The 15339-nt window shown below is 37.1% G+C and overlaps 1 protein-coding gene across 1 annotated transcript in view; it reads right to left on the minus strand.

Moving 5' to 3' along the window:
- The window catches only part of LOC139722336 (transient receptor potential cation channel subfamily M member 3-like), a 35105-nt gene extending 25027 nt beyond the window's left edge, over nt 1-10078 (minus strand). Inside the window, exons 1-4 of the mRNA XM_071633646.1 lie at nt 10019-10078; nt 7915-8043; nt 1835-1929; nt 392-548 (exon numbers count right to left, since the gene is read on the minus strand). Of these exons, the coding sequence (XP_071489747.1) occupies nt 392-548; nt 1835-1929; nt 7915-8043; nt 10019-10078 (441 nt within the window). The remainder of the gene's footprint in view (nt 1-391; nt 549-1834; nt 1930-7914; nt 8044-10018) is intronic.
- Between the last annotated feature and the right edge of the window lie 5261 nt (nt 10079-15339).

Genomic DNA, 15339 nt, shown 5'->3' on the forward strand with positions numbered 1-15339 from the left:
TCTTATGGATGACAAGGCAAGAAGAAGACTTTTTAAAATTAGCCTTGACACTTTCTAAGGATGAGTAGTCAAGAAGGCGACCTTATAAAATTGACCAAGATGATTTTTTTCTTTTCCTCGAATAAGGCTCTCAGGATAAGTTTGAGATGTCATCCTCTTGTCTACTCGTTCTGAACTAGGACCCAGCCGATTTTCGACCAGCTGTTTTACCCATATCGTCATTATGAAGACGCCTTGACGAATTCGAATAAGTGATCCTCGCTCAAAGGCGAGGTCTGAGAAATGGTCCACCGGTCCTCTCGGCCAAAGCAATGCACTTTTAATTTTGACACTTGTTTCAGCAACTCGCCCTCTCTCCGCAAGTGTAATCTGCGGCAGAAACAAGACGTACCTTTGCCCGAGTGGCGGTCAGTGGTCCCTGGAACTCCAGATCACCGTATGCATCGGTCTTCAGGGCCTTCGTGTGTGTCTCCGGCTTCCATTCGTCGCCTCCTTCCACGTCTTCACTCTCATCCGTGTGATACCGGCAAAGACGACCGCACTGGCATCTGAGCGAGAGAAAGGTTGATAGCCAGCAATTCACTTTTGAAGTGATGGCATAGTTTTGGCAGGTTGTGGTCTGAATAAAAGGTGGGACCCATCTTTTATAAGGATCATTTTATTTGGGGATATTTCAACCATTTCAAAACCAATATTCATCAAATCACTTATAGGATATGAAAGTTCATACAATATTAAGAGGAATTCAAAGTTTATTTGCTGAATATATCTTTTGAAATGACCGAGATATCCAAAAATAAAGTCGTCCTCATTAAAGATGGGACCCATCGTTTATAAGGACCACAAAAAAAAACTAATCATCCCTTTAAGATCATGGAATGACACTTATAAACAAAGAAATAAAGAACACAGTTATCGGTTTTAAAATGTGTAAAGAGTGTGGGACTATGTTTGTTTTAATTGTGTCATTTCATTTGCAAAGCTTTGTTTTTCATTTCGCTTCCGATTATATGGGGGGAGGGCGGAGGTTGTAATCAATATTAACGTACACTTTGCTTGAATACGTAAATGTAAGTTCAATAATTTCAGTGAAAACAGAAATCTGTATACCACAACAAACGTCATTGCTGAAGCACTGATTACATGAGTCAAAAAGTGTAGTAACCTTCCCATAAACCCCGAATCTGTGGTATAGCCGTAGTTTGCATCACATAACCACAGGCCTTAATCTATGTCGCTTTTGATCTGGCAAGCATGACGCGTCAATATTCTACTGGGTATGTTTCAGTCCCTGATGTTGTCTATCCCCCTTGTTAACATCCCTTTCTGCTGGTACTAACGGCGGTGTTTCCGTAAGCTTAAAGGCATAATTTACCATTTGCAGATGAAACAAAAACCCAGCATTAGTGCTTGAAAATAGTTCTACAATGTGAGTTAGGGATAGAAACAACCAATGTAAAGATTTGAACCAGTATAATCGACGTTAAGTATTGTTAAATAAAGAAAATGTGAACAACAGATATAATAAAAATGTTTCCAGATTAAACCGTCTACAGTTATGGTTTAATGAGAAAAATAGCGATATCTCCTTATATTTTAGGCTTTATTGCAAAAATAATTTATATGGTAGGACGTTTTGTGATACAATTGACCTACACATATGCATCAAATGTAATATCTTGAACATTTTTTTAAATCACTGCTCCCAAAAGTAAACAGGACCTTTAGTTTCTTCCGAACCCCCATCCCCTTGGGTGCACCTGTACAGAGGTTGTCAGAACAGGAAATCATTGATTACATTTGTAATAAACAGTTCCAATGAAATCGTACTCACAAGGTCTCGTCTGATGGTGAAGGGACAAAGTGCACACACTCTCTCTTGTAGAAATTCTCCTTGATGTACGAGGCCTCATCTTTCGTCTGGATGGCCTGCATGGAGATTGAGTGAGCGGGGAGTGTGCAAAGCAACGGTTACTAGGCAGTCTTCCGATGAAATAATGAATCGATGATGTTATTACATTGCATGCAATATCAAGAGATTTCATAGTGTAACAGTCATAAAGTAGGGGATCTTACTTTAGAATTGATAAGTTATTTCATCTTGTGGCGATAGAGAAAAACTATTTTGTAAGAACTCGAACATGTTGGGTCTAAAATGATTGACCAAAGAGGAGACTGTTTCATGTAGAAACAGGCAATGTCAGGTCAGTCGGGGAGCTCCCTCCACGCTGGTTGACGAAGGACAGTAACCATTGTATCGAAAGGAAGTGATTATTCTTTCGGGCGAGAACAAGCAGTGTAATTAAGCAATGTGGTAAGAGACTCTACTCTCTATTAATACTGTAATAATACTTTATGCCCGATACTGAGAAAAGAGAACAATTCTTTTATTTTTTTAAAATCACGAATTGTATGAAGAGTGCAACCTGAAGTAAAGCTAATCAAAGTTTAATCAAAACTTAAAATCTCTACTCCAGCAAATTGGCAAGCCTTCTCGTTCTTGTCTTATCACTATCACGAAAATATTGAGGGGGTTGATGGGCTTTACCAAAGTATATATTCCTCGAAAAATGTGAACATGTCCTAGTGATTTGGTCGCAACCTGCCACCTTTAACGTGAAGTGCATTTTCAGCACACACCCGTAACACTTGTTAAAAGTGTGTGAAAACTGATTCTCAAACAGACACACAGACAGGCAAACAGACAAACAAACACACATCGTCATGCACCATATCTATAAATAATCAAAAGGCTTGGAAACTAATGACGTTGAGAACACGTCAGAACAAACGATGGGATGCACAATCGAGTTGATGGATCAAAAGGTATGCATCTACTCAAACTTGCATGACAAAATATGTTGCATACAGCGTGTCAATTTTATTCTGTTGTATAATTATCATCATGCATTCTGTTGCAGATAAACAAGGCTTTGCAATACGTCAGAAAATGAGGTCACTGCGTGGTTGCTACCACTATTACTGGTCATCTTGGCGGAGATAAATTTGAGGCAGTAACAATACGCAAAATTAATCATATTAGAGCACTGGGTACAATGCCAAGCAGGACAATAGTTCTAGCCATATGAGACAAACACACAACACATGCAGCGTCATTGAGGGAAGTGTTTCCTGATTGTTGTTTTCAGTTTATTCCTAGAACATGAAAAAAAAGTATTAATGCTTCGTTCCTGGTAACCACCCAGAAGCTTTATTAATAACAAACATTTTGCTATACGGAGTGCAGTGCAGTGACGGTACAGAGAAAGAGAAAGAGAAAAAGAAAGAGAATAATAAATACATCAGAGAAATATGTCTACTGTCACATCAGGGCATGGAAAACAAATATTAGGGTCATTGTCAATTTGAACTAAGAACGAAAAAAAAAGTAAATTATTGCCTTGTGGACAGGAGACCATCTGTCATGTTCCACTTTTTTTTATAAAGTTAGGCCATGAAAAATGAAAACAATGAATAATATGAAATTAGTGTTTGTTATGATGAAAAAGCATACAAATTACTGTCACCGTGTAAAACTTCTGAAGAAATCTCGAATCTACTTCTAGCCTACTTTCTGGACAACTCAACAATATCGAATTTCGTTTCCTTTTTGTTTCGTTTCGTTTCGTTTTGTTTTGTTTTGTTTTGTTTTGTTTTGTTTTGTTTTGTTTTTGTGTGTGTGTTTGGAATGTTCTTCTTTTGTGTCATATTTGCGGAGTTTTGTCGGTCAATCAGCCGATAACGCGCTGTGAATAACTCACTATTAAGCTTCCCGGATAGAACGTATTACCGTCTCCTCGCAACGCTATGATGACACAAAGAGAGCAGACTTTCTTTGATGACGTACACATTATTCTCAGCTAGACTCGCTCTGGTGACCGTCGACGAGCATAATTGGGAAAACTTTGCAAAGCGTTATGGGGCATTGTTTTTATTTGAGCGGAAAGTTAAGACACTTCAATCATTATTATTATGACGTTCTTAAAGTAACTTACAGTTACAATAACGATAATAGTAACAACGATGATAATGATAGTGACAATAATAAAAACGGCAATGATAATGGTAGTGATGATTATGATAAGAAAGATTATGGAAATATCAATATCAATAACAATTGGAAAATGATAACAATAGAAGTGGTAACAATACAATGCAGTATAATCGAGGTAATTCAACAAAAAAAAAAGATATAAAAGCATATAAGCCTATCTGAATGTGATTGCATTAGCTGCTAAACGTTTGTTTTGCGCCATTTAGACTTTGACCAAGTGGGGAAAAACGGTAATGATAATTATGATAATGTCAGTAACAAAAACAAAATGATACTAATGATAATAACATTGCAATATAGTGCAAACAAGGTAGTTTAACAAAGGAAAGACCAAAAAAATGCTTGGTTTTACATGTAACTGCATTAGTTGCTACGTTATGTTTTGTTCCATTAAGATTTTTGACCAACTGGGGCTGTTGTAGCCTTTTTATCTGCCATCAATGCGTTTATTTCATTGGAAAGATGTAAATATTCAAACATGTAATTTAGTGATACAGCCATGGAATACAGAGTAAGCTCAAGACCAAAATTGATTAATTTATGTCACCACCCAATTACATTTCCACAGCAAACACCTCTTTGCATACCTCATATTGCGTAGAAGCCATCACAGCGCTATAGAAATGGTTCATGTTTTTGTTTATGTACATCATGAATATTCGGCAACCCGAAATGAACCAAAAAATAAGACAGTGAAGTTGTGTCTACGGTGACTCAATGTGAAGTATCTAAAGCAATGAACTGCAAACGATTAGTTTTCCAAGTTTTCTCAAGCGATGAGAACTTTAAGGGAGAGGGGTCTCCATGACAACAAACTCTACAGGTGACTCATACCCTCATTCACTGAGCATGCCTCAATGAATGAGTCGTTGCCCCCTCCCCCCCCCCCCTTTCATGCTGCATACTCATCGTCTGTATTTATGACGTGTAGAGTGTCAGTTCAAATTAAGTAGAAGTCGGTGCGGTGATCTAGTGGAATTGGCTCACCCATGAAGTGACACTTCAAACAATAACCATGATAACACAACAAAACATGGGAGGGGAAACTGATATCAACGGCAGCCACTATTGCTGGTATATCACAGGGAGCAGTGATCCTGAAATATCCTATTGAAATTAGGGTATAATGAAACCTCCAAGCTACCATGCAATATTGGTGCATGTTAAGAGGAAGTGACTGTTATTGCAAATGAAAACTCCACGTGCATGGCATTCTTATACTCATTGTTCGCTTCCTCCACATTTAGGAAGGACGAGTATGGAATGCCATCATAGTCTTTCCTTGGAGTAACAATTATATTGTTCAGGGTAATGTTTTTTAACAAATTTTGGGACAGTTGCATTACCATTTTCTTTCCATATTTTGCCATTGTTGTAGTGGTTAAAAAATGTCCCCCTAGTATCAAAAAGTAATTTGCCCAAACCCAGTTGGCCCAAAAAATACTGACGTCAAAGCTCACGATATTATAAAGACAGCTCAAACATCATTAATATTACATGACAAGGTATTATGCTTATAAAATGTTTCTACGGAAGAGCTCGTTGTCATCTACATTCAACATGAAGTCTTTAATAGTAGTAGTAGTAGTAGTAGTAGTAGTAGTAGTAATAATGATAATGATAATAATAATAACGATAGTAATGATAATATTATTATTATTATTATCATTATCATCATTATTATTATTAATATTATTATTATTATTAATAAAAACAATAGTAATAATGATAATAATGGTAATGATAATAGTAATAATGATAACAATAACATCAATAGTAATTCTTATATAGCGCATTTCAGGCTTGAAAAGAATTTCAATGCGCTTTACAAACAAATTATACCATAACACAAATATAACAACAAAAATTGCAATCTACCAAATGAAATGTATTACTCTACAATAACTATTTTTTATACATGCATAAAGGGTCAGAGTTGCCAATAAATCTGACATAATTACAATAATAAGTTCAAATTCAACAAATATATGCTATTTGTATAAATGAATAATTTTTATGATCTTGTTTGAATTTTAAGTTATTCAAAGCTTTTTGAAACAAGCGTGTCTTACATGTCTTATGAGCGAAAAGTCTCTCCCAAGACTTTCATAACAGGGTCCCTACCTGAAAAACTTATTCAATACAACATTAGCAATTCTATTGTTTTCAAACAACGAGTACTCTGTTTCTTTACCATCCATTCTTGAAATAACGGGTGACAGTACTTTTAGAAAGCTAACCTAGGCATTGACCGTAATTACTAAGAAAGAATTTTCCTAATTGTACAACATCCCACTTCTCCCCCTATTGCGATCAGACGGGTACCTGTCCTTCAAGACTTATGAGACACCCCTGTAAGGTTTGAGTCACATTTCCACGAGTGGGATTCTAGCATCCTGTTCTAGCAACAGACTCGTGGATCCCTAGCACAGAGTGTGAGGAAAGGACATGCGTATATTTGTTCGGTTTTTTTTTTTTGGGTGTTTTGTTTCGTTTTGTTTTGTTTATCCTTAGGGGTGTTCTTGTTGTTGTTTACAGTGAAACAGGTTTTAGCTGACGAACACATTGAGAGTGGAAACATACATTGTGGAGACATTCTCCGAATTTAAAACCACTCAAATTGAGATTTGTCTCAAAGCAAAATCATTTTAAACAAATATAATATTATTTCAATCGATAAACAAAATTTTTTTCGTTGATTACATAAACAAGTAGACAAACAAATACATTACAAGTAATTTGATTTTCTAAGTATGGCATAGTAGTCAAACGTAACTGTGGTGAAGAGAGTGTGGATATTTGTCAAAAGGACGTTCCAACATCTTTTCAATGAGTGCGGGCACAAGTAATATTGTTTGTTTGTGTGTATGAGCTTAAATATCACTTCGATTTTTATTGCACAACAAACTTTGAAAAAAAAATCTTTTCATGACATTTCAGACTAACAGAGTTGGCAAAAACAGCCAAGTCACCTGTACAAAACAAAGTGTTAAATGGATAGTAAATATTAAACTTTGTTTTACGGCATTGCACTCGATTGAAATAAAACATGTGTTGTTTAACTCTCTTGTACACTTATGCCGTTGTGAACGAACACTTTTTTTTTTCCATTTTCTACTTACAATGAGGATGTGGGAACAACAATAAAACAATAAAAATGTACAATGTCAACAGTGCCTCTGCTCATTGTTAATTCTAGCTCGAAATGAAACATTGGAATGTAGGATCTACACGTCGTACACGTATCTAGCCATTCTGTGAAATAAAGAGAATAACTATGTTGCCTCCATTGAGAGCCAGTATGTAATGACGTCCGGAATGATTGTAGGACTTATTTCTTTTCAGTTATAGCTGATACACTCAACATCTGATATGCGTTTGAGATTGTTACACGAAGAAATTTAAATGCGACATGTTCCTGGTCAAATATATTTTTTTTCAGTTCAGTTCAGTTCAATTTATCTTCATATTTCTCAATGAAGGAATGTACATCAAGTATGATAAAATGAAGTGAATCACAATATCCGACTTGGATGAACAGTAAATTAATGTAAAAACATAAAACATTGCGGTCAATCTTTATAAGTTTGGCTGTATGAATAAATGAAATATGAGCGCAGGGCTTCAAGAAAGTCATTCGAAAACCTTAACGAAAGATGTTGTTGGTGGTGGGTTTTTTTTTGAGAGGGGGTTGGGTCAGATGTAGAAGTTTTGTTGGCAAAAATAAATAAAGCAACACGGTAGAGTCCGCACGCACAGTAAAACTTTTCACATTGAACTGCTGAAACAAAGAATTCCATTTACGCATTCAGTGTGCGTCGCAAAATAATTTTGACAAAACTTACTTGTGTGATTCTCGCCATAACCTGGCCAAAAATGGCGGCCTCGGTAAGGCTATAGGCCCGCATGAACCTACGATTGTGCAGCCCGTCCGCGTTCGGCATGCTGAAAGCTCGGCCCGTCTGCATCGTACCCGTATTCGACGGGGGCTGGGACGAGGGTGGGGCCGAGGTCGACTCCATGGTCGACTGCCAGTGACACTTCAGGTACTATGAAGTCTTGCACAAAATAGTTCACTCTCAAAATGTTCACTATAGGATGGAATGAAAAGCTAAAAGTTGGAGCAGACTGCTCAGCGGAAGTGTTCCAATACTGCGAAGGGATAGGTGTTCGTCAACTGTTCGTGGCCCGGTTGATACCGTTGGCAGGAGCTACTTCTAGTACGCTCATGTATTACACAACCGGAAAAGGGGGGGGGGTGAGTCGGAACGTTCAACACGATGATCATCTACTTATTAATTGACAAATGATGGGGAAAGGGGGCTAACTTATCTCGGTTTTGAGTTAGCTCTATCTGTCTGAGAAACGTGTCCGATGGGCCTCTAGCTTTCCTGCTTGCACACATCAATGGAAACTTCCCTGGCGTAATACTCGGTCAGACTTTTTCGAAATCCTGCGGGGGGTAAAATCCCTTTCCAATGTCAGACGAATCATTTCTGGTGGATGACATCAAAACTTTCACAATATCAATCTGCGTGTAAGATTGGCAATTCGCCCCGTATAAATTCAACCTCTATCCGCTGATCGAGGTGAATTATGGTGCAAGAAGTGGATATCCGAAGGGTGAACTCTGCAATGGCTTGCCCATGGTCAGTTTGGATGGTGGCTAACATGGAGGGAAAACCTCGCCAAACCGCCATCTTTGGCAAGCCCTCATTAGTCTAGTGATTCAGACATCTATTTGAAAGGCAATCGGAACACACCATGGACAAACTTTATGTGTCATTGTTGTTTAGTTCCTGCCTTTAGATTCCTCATGATTACATTGAATACATTGTAATATTCTATAACACTGAATTTGTAGATACTCATTATTTTGTTTAATTACATGACAGCACATGCACAGGTCACGAACGCGCACATACAATATAACAAACGTATAAAGATATACATATGCATGTATATGTATATATATATATATATATATATATATATATATAGGCCTATGATATTATTTTTATATCATATTTCATATGCAAGTTTATGAGGTTATGTATGTTTAAGAGTTTAAACCCCTTACTGCTGCCAAATTATATACAGGTTACCTACTTATAAACATACATATTATATTCATGATTATATATACAAATACATTTGTCTCTCTCATATGTTATATTATCTCAGCTACTATGATTGAAAGAATGTTATTGTGAGCAGGTTATTTGAGTTTATTCAGCTTGCTTGTTTTTCAAAGCTCTGTCATAGTATAATAGTATAATTGTAAAAATGTATAAAATTGTGTTGACTGTTTCCGAGAAAGATAGATTTTACATCATCTTGATGAATGTATGATTATAATCATGCAATATGATGTGAAATGAATAATCATGGATTATGTAATATATACATGTGCTGTAACCTAGACATTTATATTTCTTTTAACTCATTCTCAATTATATCTCAACATATCACTTCTCAGTGAATTGAAATTTTAGAGGACAAGTCCACCTTCATATACATGTGGATTGATTGAATGCAACAATATTATTATAACACATCAGTGAAAACTTGGGGAAAATCAGACAATCCGTTCAAAAGTTTTGAATTTTTAAAGTATCTGCACAGTCACTGCTGGATGAGAAGACTACCACAGTGTATGATGTCACGTGCGTGCGACGACATAAAGAAAATTAAAAGAGAATTTCACAAAACTTCACTTTTTGAATAAAGTACGCATTTCTTCAACTTGTTACTGACATACGTTAAGGGTAATATTATTCCCCCTGCCTTCTGAAAGAGAGAAGTTAAGTGTTCATTTGTTATGCTAGAAAAGTGAAAATATGTTGAATTTTCTTCATTCCTCCTTTATATCGTTGTACGCATTGTGACATCACAAGCTATAGTAGACTTCTCATCCAGCAAGCTTTATTAAGTAGAAACTTCAAAAATGCATAACGTTTGAACAGATTGTCCGATTTTCCTCAAACTCTCACTGATGTGTTCTACTAATATTGCTGCATTCATTCAGCCCATATGTTTATGAAGGTGAGCTTGTCCTTTAATGATGAAGTTTTTTTTATGTATTCTTCTACCTCCGCAATACTCAACTATCTGGCTATCTTGTAAGTGTACCGTAATTGTATATTATGTTATTTCAATTCAATTCAATTCAAACAATTCAATTCAATTCAAACTATTTTCTTTTAATGTGTCTACAATGTATATTTTGTGATGTACGGTATTGTATGTGTAGGGCCTCTGAGAGTAACAGTGTTTAGCCACTGACAGAGCTACCCTATACCGAAACAAAACAAACAAATAAATAAAATAAATAAATATATGAATAAATAAATAAGTAAATAAATAAATAAATAAATAGATGAATAAATGAATACATGGAACGCATGTAACGTCTGATCTTACAATAATATGATATCAATATTGTCATGTAGAAAACTCAAAACGCATGGCATTACAACGAATCAGTAGGAACAGATAACCAATGTAAAGCACACGCGTTATATCAGTTGCACATATAACAAGCTGCTCTATTATTTTGTATATCATTATCATTTCTTTTTTTCTGCTGGTATGTTTTCGGCCCCTTTTTGACCCCTTCCTTATAGTCATCCTGGTCAATCTTCTCCATAATGTCTCCTACCAATGAATGGAGTCCACTGTCTAATTATTACATCCACTGTATTGAACGTATTTTTGTATCATGATACATGTACAATGTAGTTTATTACTAATACATGTAGTTTAGTACACACATGCCAGCATCTACCTATGGGCAGTGCACGTCGACTTCGATTTTTTTTCTTATGTGTTGTTGAATATGTGTTCGTTTATTGTTTTTTTTTCTTCCAATCGGAAAGTTTTCTCCATGTTTGTACAATATCTGATGTGTAATATTTTGCGTTGATTTAACAAATAAATTTATTAGTAGTGTATTTTGGCAGTTTTGTACAATTGAATGATTGACCAGAATTATTTTCTGGCGTTAGGTTGAATGCGTAGCTTTAGTTTATCAATTCCTTGAAACAGCTCATCAAATGCATTGTGTTTGTTTTATACTTTGCACCCTATTAAATTGTGCTGAAAATGGTGTATTTTTATATTTATTTTTATATTGTTCTTTGTACTTACCTGCCTATGGACAGGTAGTAACCTAGGACTGTCTAAGTACGTGATGTGGTTTATGGAGAAATAAAGTATGTTATATAATATATCCATTCTCTTGACCTTAAAAAAACCGAAGTGAAATAGACTGCTCAATGGTATCTTTTATTCACAAGCAAAACGCAAATTGTACAACGACGGTTGACCTTACGAATCTTTTAGAAGGTTGATGCTGCTATAAAGAAAAAAAAAATAGTGGTCATGTACAGTAACATAATGTTATTCTTGAAATTGTGGACGTAGGGGGCGTGATAATGTGTATGCATAAGAGGGGATAAGAGGAAGAAAAAAAATACAGAAAAGAAGCCAGAAAAGACCATCGCACAAAACAGAAAGAATGCAGCCATGTGCACTTGGTTCTTGTCATCGAAGAGGAAGCTGTGAATGCCACCCATTCTGTCACCCTTTGTCATTAAGAATAATTGCTTGAAACTAACTAGTTCTTCGTTCTTTCCAATTGTTATGCAAACGAGTCCAAATAGCATTCATACTACACGTCTGATGACATTCTATTCAACTGCGTGCTGTATGACCAAGTGAGGTACGTGACTAGTTTCTTTTGTGGTTGCACGTATTGCGAGCTGAAGCAAATCTGTGGTGAATGCTCCGGATAGTTCGCGCGGGAAATTCGAAGATAGCGCTGCGCAGTGAGACATTACAGGTCCAGTAGGGATTCCGGTCTTAAGTTAACCATCCACGTTCTTTGAAGTGCAACGTTCTCGTCACATTCTCGTAGATACATTAACTTGTCTTGTCGCGAACGATATCTGTCCCAAGATACCAACATCGAGCCCTGTAACTTTATCTCAGATCTTCCAGTATTCGACAGTGGTTCAAGTACGTTCAAACAGATTGGAATGAAAAGTAGCAACGAGCCTGAGAGAATGGGTGAGAAATTGGACGAATCCCGCAATGCCTCGGATGGCGACAAGGATTTGAATCACATCGACGCCATTTTGAATAGTAGTGGCAGTAGCGGCGGCCAGGAGGATGGGGAAAAGACCTTAGCAGACAGGCGGATCGTGGCCGCCAAACACAACATGAAGCAGGACAGTCTGTTGCTGCGGCTTTTTAAATTCGTCTTCTACATTCCACTGAAAATCCTTTCCCTCTTTGGCCTGAACATCTTACAAGCAAGACTTGAATTGTCCGGAAATGGTAAGAAGCCCTCGAAACTTCAGTTCTAGCTGCATCTTATCATCCATTTATGTATTTGTTGTACAAAGTAATAGTTAACGCATTTACTTGAATGAGACGGGAATAAATCTAACAATAATGAACAAGGTCAAATTAAAGTAATATTCAAAAATAGTTTTATGGTGTCATGGAATGACACGAATATAAATTGTGTTTGTAATGCCCATTTTACAACAACTTTATAGATTTATTGGCGTTTCTTTGGCACAGTGTATTTACTCCCGTTATAACGAAGTCCTCGGGCCAGCAGTTTTCTTTCGAACAGAATGGTGTATAAAGATATGAGATGATAATTTTAGGACATTTTATCTTGATTTCCTTGCAAGGAGAATTTCGTTAAAACGTGTTTGTTATAACGGGAGTGCATTGTACGCCACAATCGAAGTTATATTGGTTCTCCGCTCGGCAAACACATTAAACTTGGCAAATACACTACCCATATTGATTTACTAATCTACTCAAAGGCTCTCTGGCTCAACACATCTTAAGAAAAATGTATAATTTCGGTAAGATGCCAACTTACTAGAGTAACGTAAATCAACGAGGTTCTTCCCTGTGAATGTAGAACAACGAGCTCTTCAATTCCACTGGAGATCTACTGATAACTTGGCTACACATTGGAGATAGAGTAGTTTTGGTACATAATAATTTTACTAATGCCAAGCTATATAGGGCCTATGTCTTTCCAACAGCGGTGTTCAAACACAAATCTGTTTTGTCTATGTTATATAATCTTCACAATGCTAGGAAGAAAACATAACATACACTACTTTACTATGAAGTAAATTTGCCAGCATTTCTTGTTACAATGTTTACCAATTATTCCTTGTTACTATGACATCAGCTCTGCTACCTCCAATCAACCTTGAGCATTGTTCTGCTTGTATACAAATGATGCACTGGATAGAGTGCGTTAGTGGAGATGTAGCGCACTCGAGGGTATTTACAATTGTGAAACATGCACGAGGCGAAGCCGAGTGCATGTTGCACTACATTGTAAATACCCGAGAAATAATCCTGTGCATCATTTGTTTTATAAAATGGGTCGAAAACTAACAACATTTTTCACGTACCTTTGTGGCCCCAAACATACGCACGTCGCACTCGCAAATCCCGCACATATAAGTACTGTACGTATAAGAGTATACGTACGCCACACATGTTATGCACACGAGAAAGGCCGGCCAGCAGCCCAAACTAGAAGTTGTTTGCAGGATTGACAGCGCGTATAGTAGCGCGCGACGCACTTGTAACAACTGATTGAGTGCGCACTGCTAGTGTAAACATTGTGACGTCAGGCCGTGTATGTTAGTGAGAAATTAGTATACGCACACGTGACTCATTTCAGCGCTTCCAATTGGCTACATTCTTGAACCCATTTTATAATTTGTTTTAATGGAAACTTGAAAATTAGAATGACTGCAAATTTCGGTATGACGTTGTTACCATGCCAACAATTCCTATTACTCTCTCTTGTCCGAGATACTTTGTCAAAGTTTGTCAGATTTGTCCTTAATTACTCTGCGACCTATCTCCATTTTAGCGAAGATCAACAACAGCCCACTTCGACCGGCTTCAACATCACCGCAAAAGAGAAAGCGGGACGACCGCGATGCGTCCGATGTCGAATTCGACGACGAGAACGAAGTTGCCAAGTTGCTCGAGGAAGATGCTGACTACGATTCGCAGCAAGATGACGATTTCAAGGTAAGGTATTCAAAGAAGTGAATGGAAAGGAAGACAAGAGAAAGTTAAAAGTACTGTTTACCATTGGGAGCAGTGATTTTAAAAAAAATCAAGATATCACATTTGATGCATGTGTGTAGGTCAGGTGTATCACAAGACATCCTACAATATAAGAATTCCCCAATAAAGCCTAAAATATGAGGAGACATCACTAACTTTCATTTTCTAATCAAACCATAACTGTAGACGGTTTAGTCTAGTAACATTTTTTATTACAACCATTATTCTAATTTTGTAGTATTTGAAATACTTAACATTGATTATACTGATTTAAATTTTTACATTGGTTGTTTCTATTCCTGACTCACATTTTAGAACTATTTTGAAGCACTAAAGCTGAGTTTTTGTTTCATCTGCAAATGCTAAATCATGACTTTAACACTAAATCTTCCAAGCTGTAGAAGAATAGACCAGCAATACAGACTCAGAGGACTCCGAGCTACAGCACACTATACTAGCTGATATGATAGCTACGGACACTCAGAAACTAAAGCATGCTTCTTGCTTACCAACATTGTGACTGCGTTTCTGGCAACTTATTATTGTAAACCCTTCATGAAGCAGGTGCAAAATCTCAAACCAGCTTACATCTGATGGACTATTGATATGCCAAAGTAATCGACTTTAAAAAGAAAGAAAGAAAGAAAGAAAAGACGTGGTGTTACTTTTTCAATAGAATTGAAAAAGACCCTCATAAACACATTATAGCTCTAGACCAGACCAAGCTTTTTCTTTCCTTTTAAGAGTAGACTAGCTTCTTGTTTTATCTGATCTGACTACATAAAGTGAATAGTAGTGTGTGCTTTTGATCAGGTCGCTTTGTAGCGATGTATAATCTATCTCATGACAGTGCGGCTTTATGTGTGATGGCAACCAAACGCTTGCGACATTAACAGTGTAAGCTTTGGTTCGATTCATCTTTGCTCTTTCTCAACCTCCTTTGCCCTCGACCCATATCGCGTATCGTGGTCAATGACCACCGAGTAGCCTGGGGAAGAGAGTTCGTGCAGCGATGAGTACGCCGAGGGCGACACCGAGGGCGAGCTGTCCAAACTGAGCATCGAAGACGTGTCCGAGCCTCGCCCCTCCTCGCTCCGGAATCTCACCGTTGTCGATGACGGTGAGAAGAAGGATAAGGGTTCGAAGAAAGCCGACAAGGT

The sequence above is a fragment of the Diadema antillarum genome, unplaced genomic scaffold, assembly GCF_040938485.1.
Source record: "Diadema antillarum isolate AM-2024a unplaced genomic scaffold, OU_Dant_1.0 scf00000163, whole genome shotgun sequence".
NCBI lineage: Eukaryota > Metazoa > Echinodermata > Echinoidea > Diadematoida > Diadematidae > Diadema > Diadema antillarum.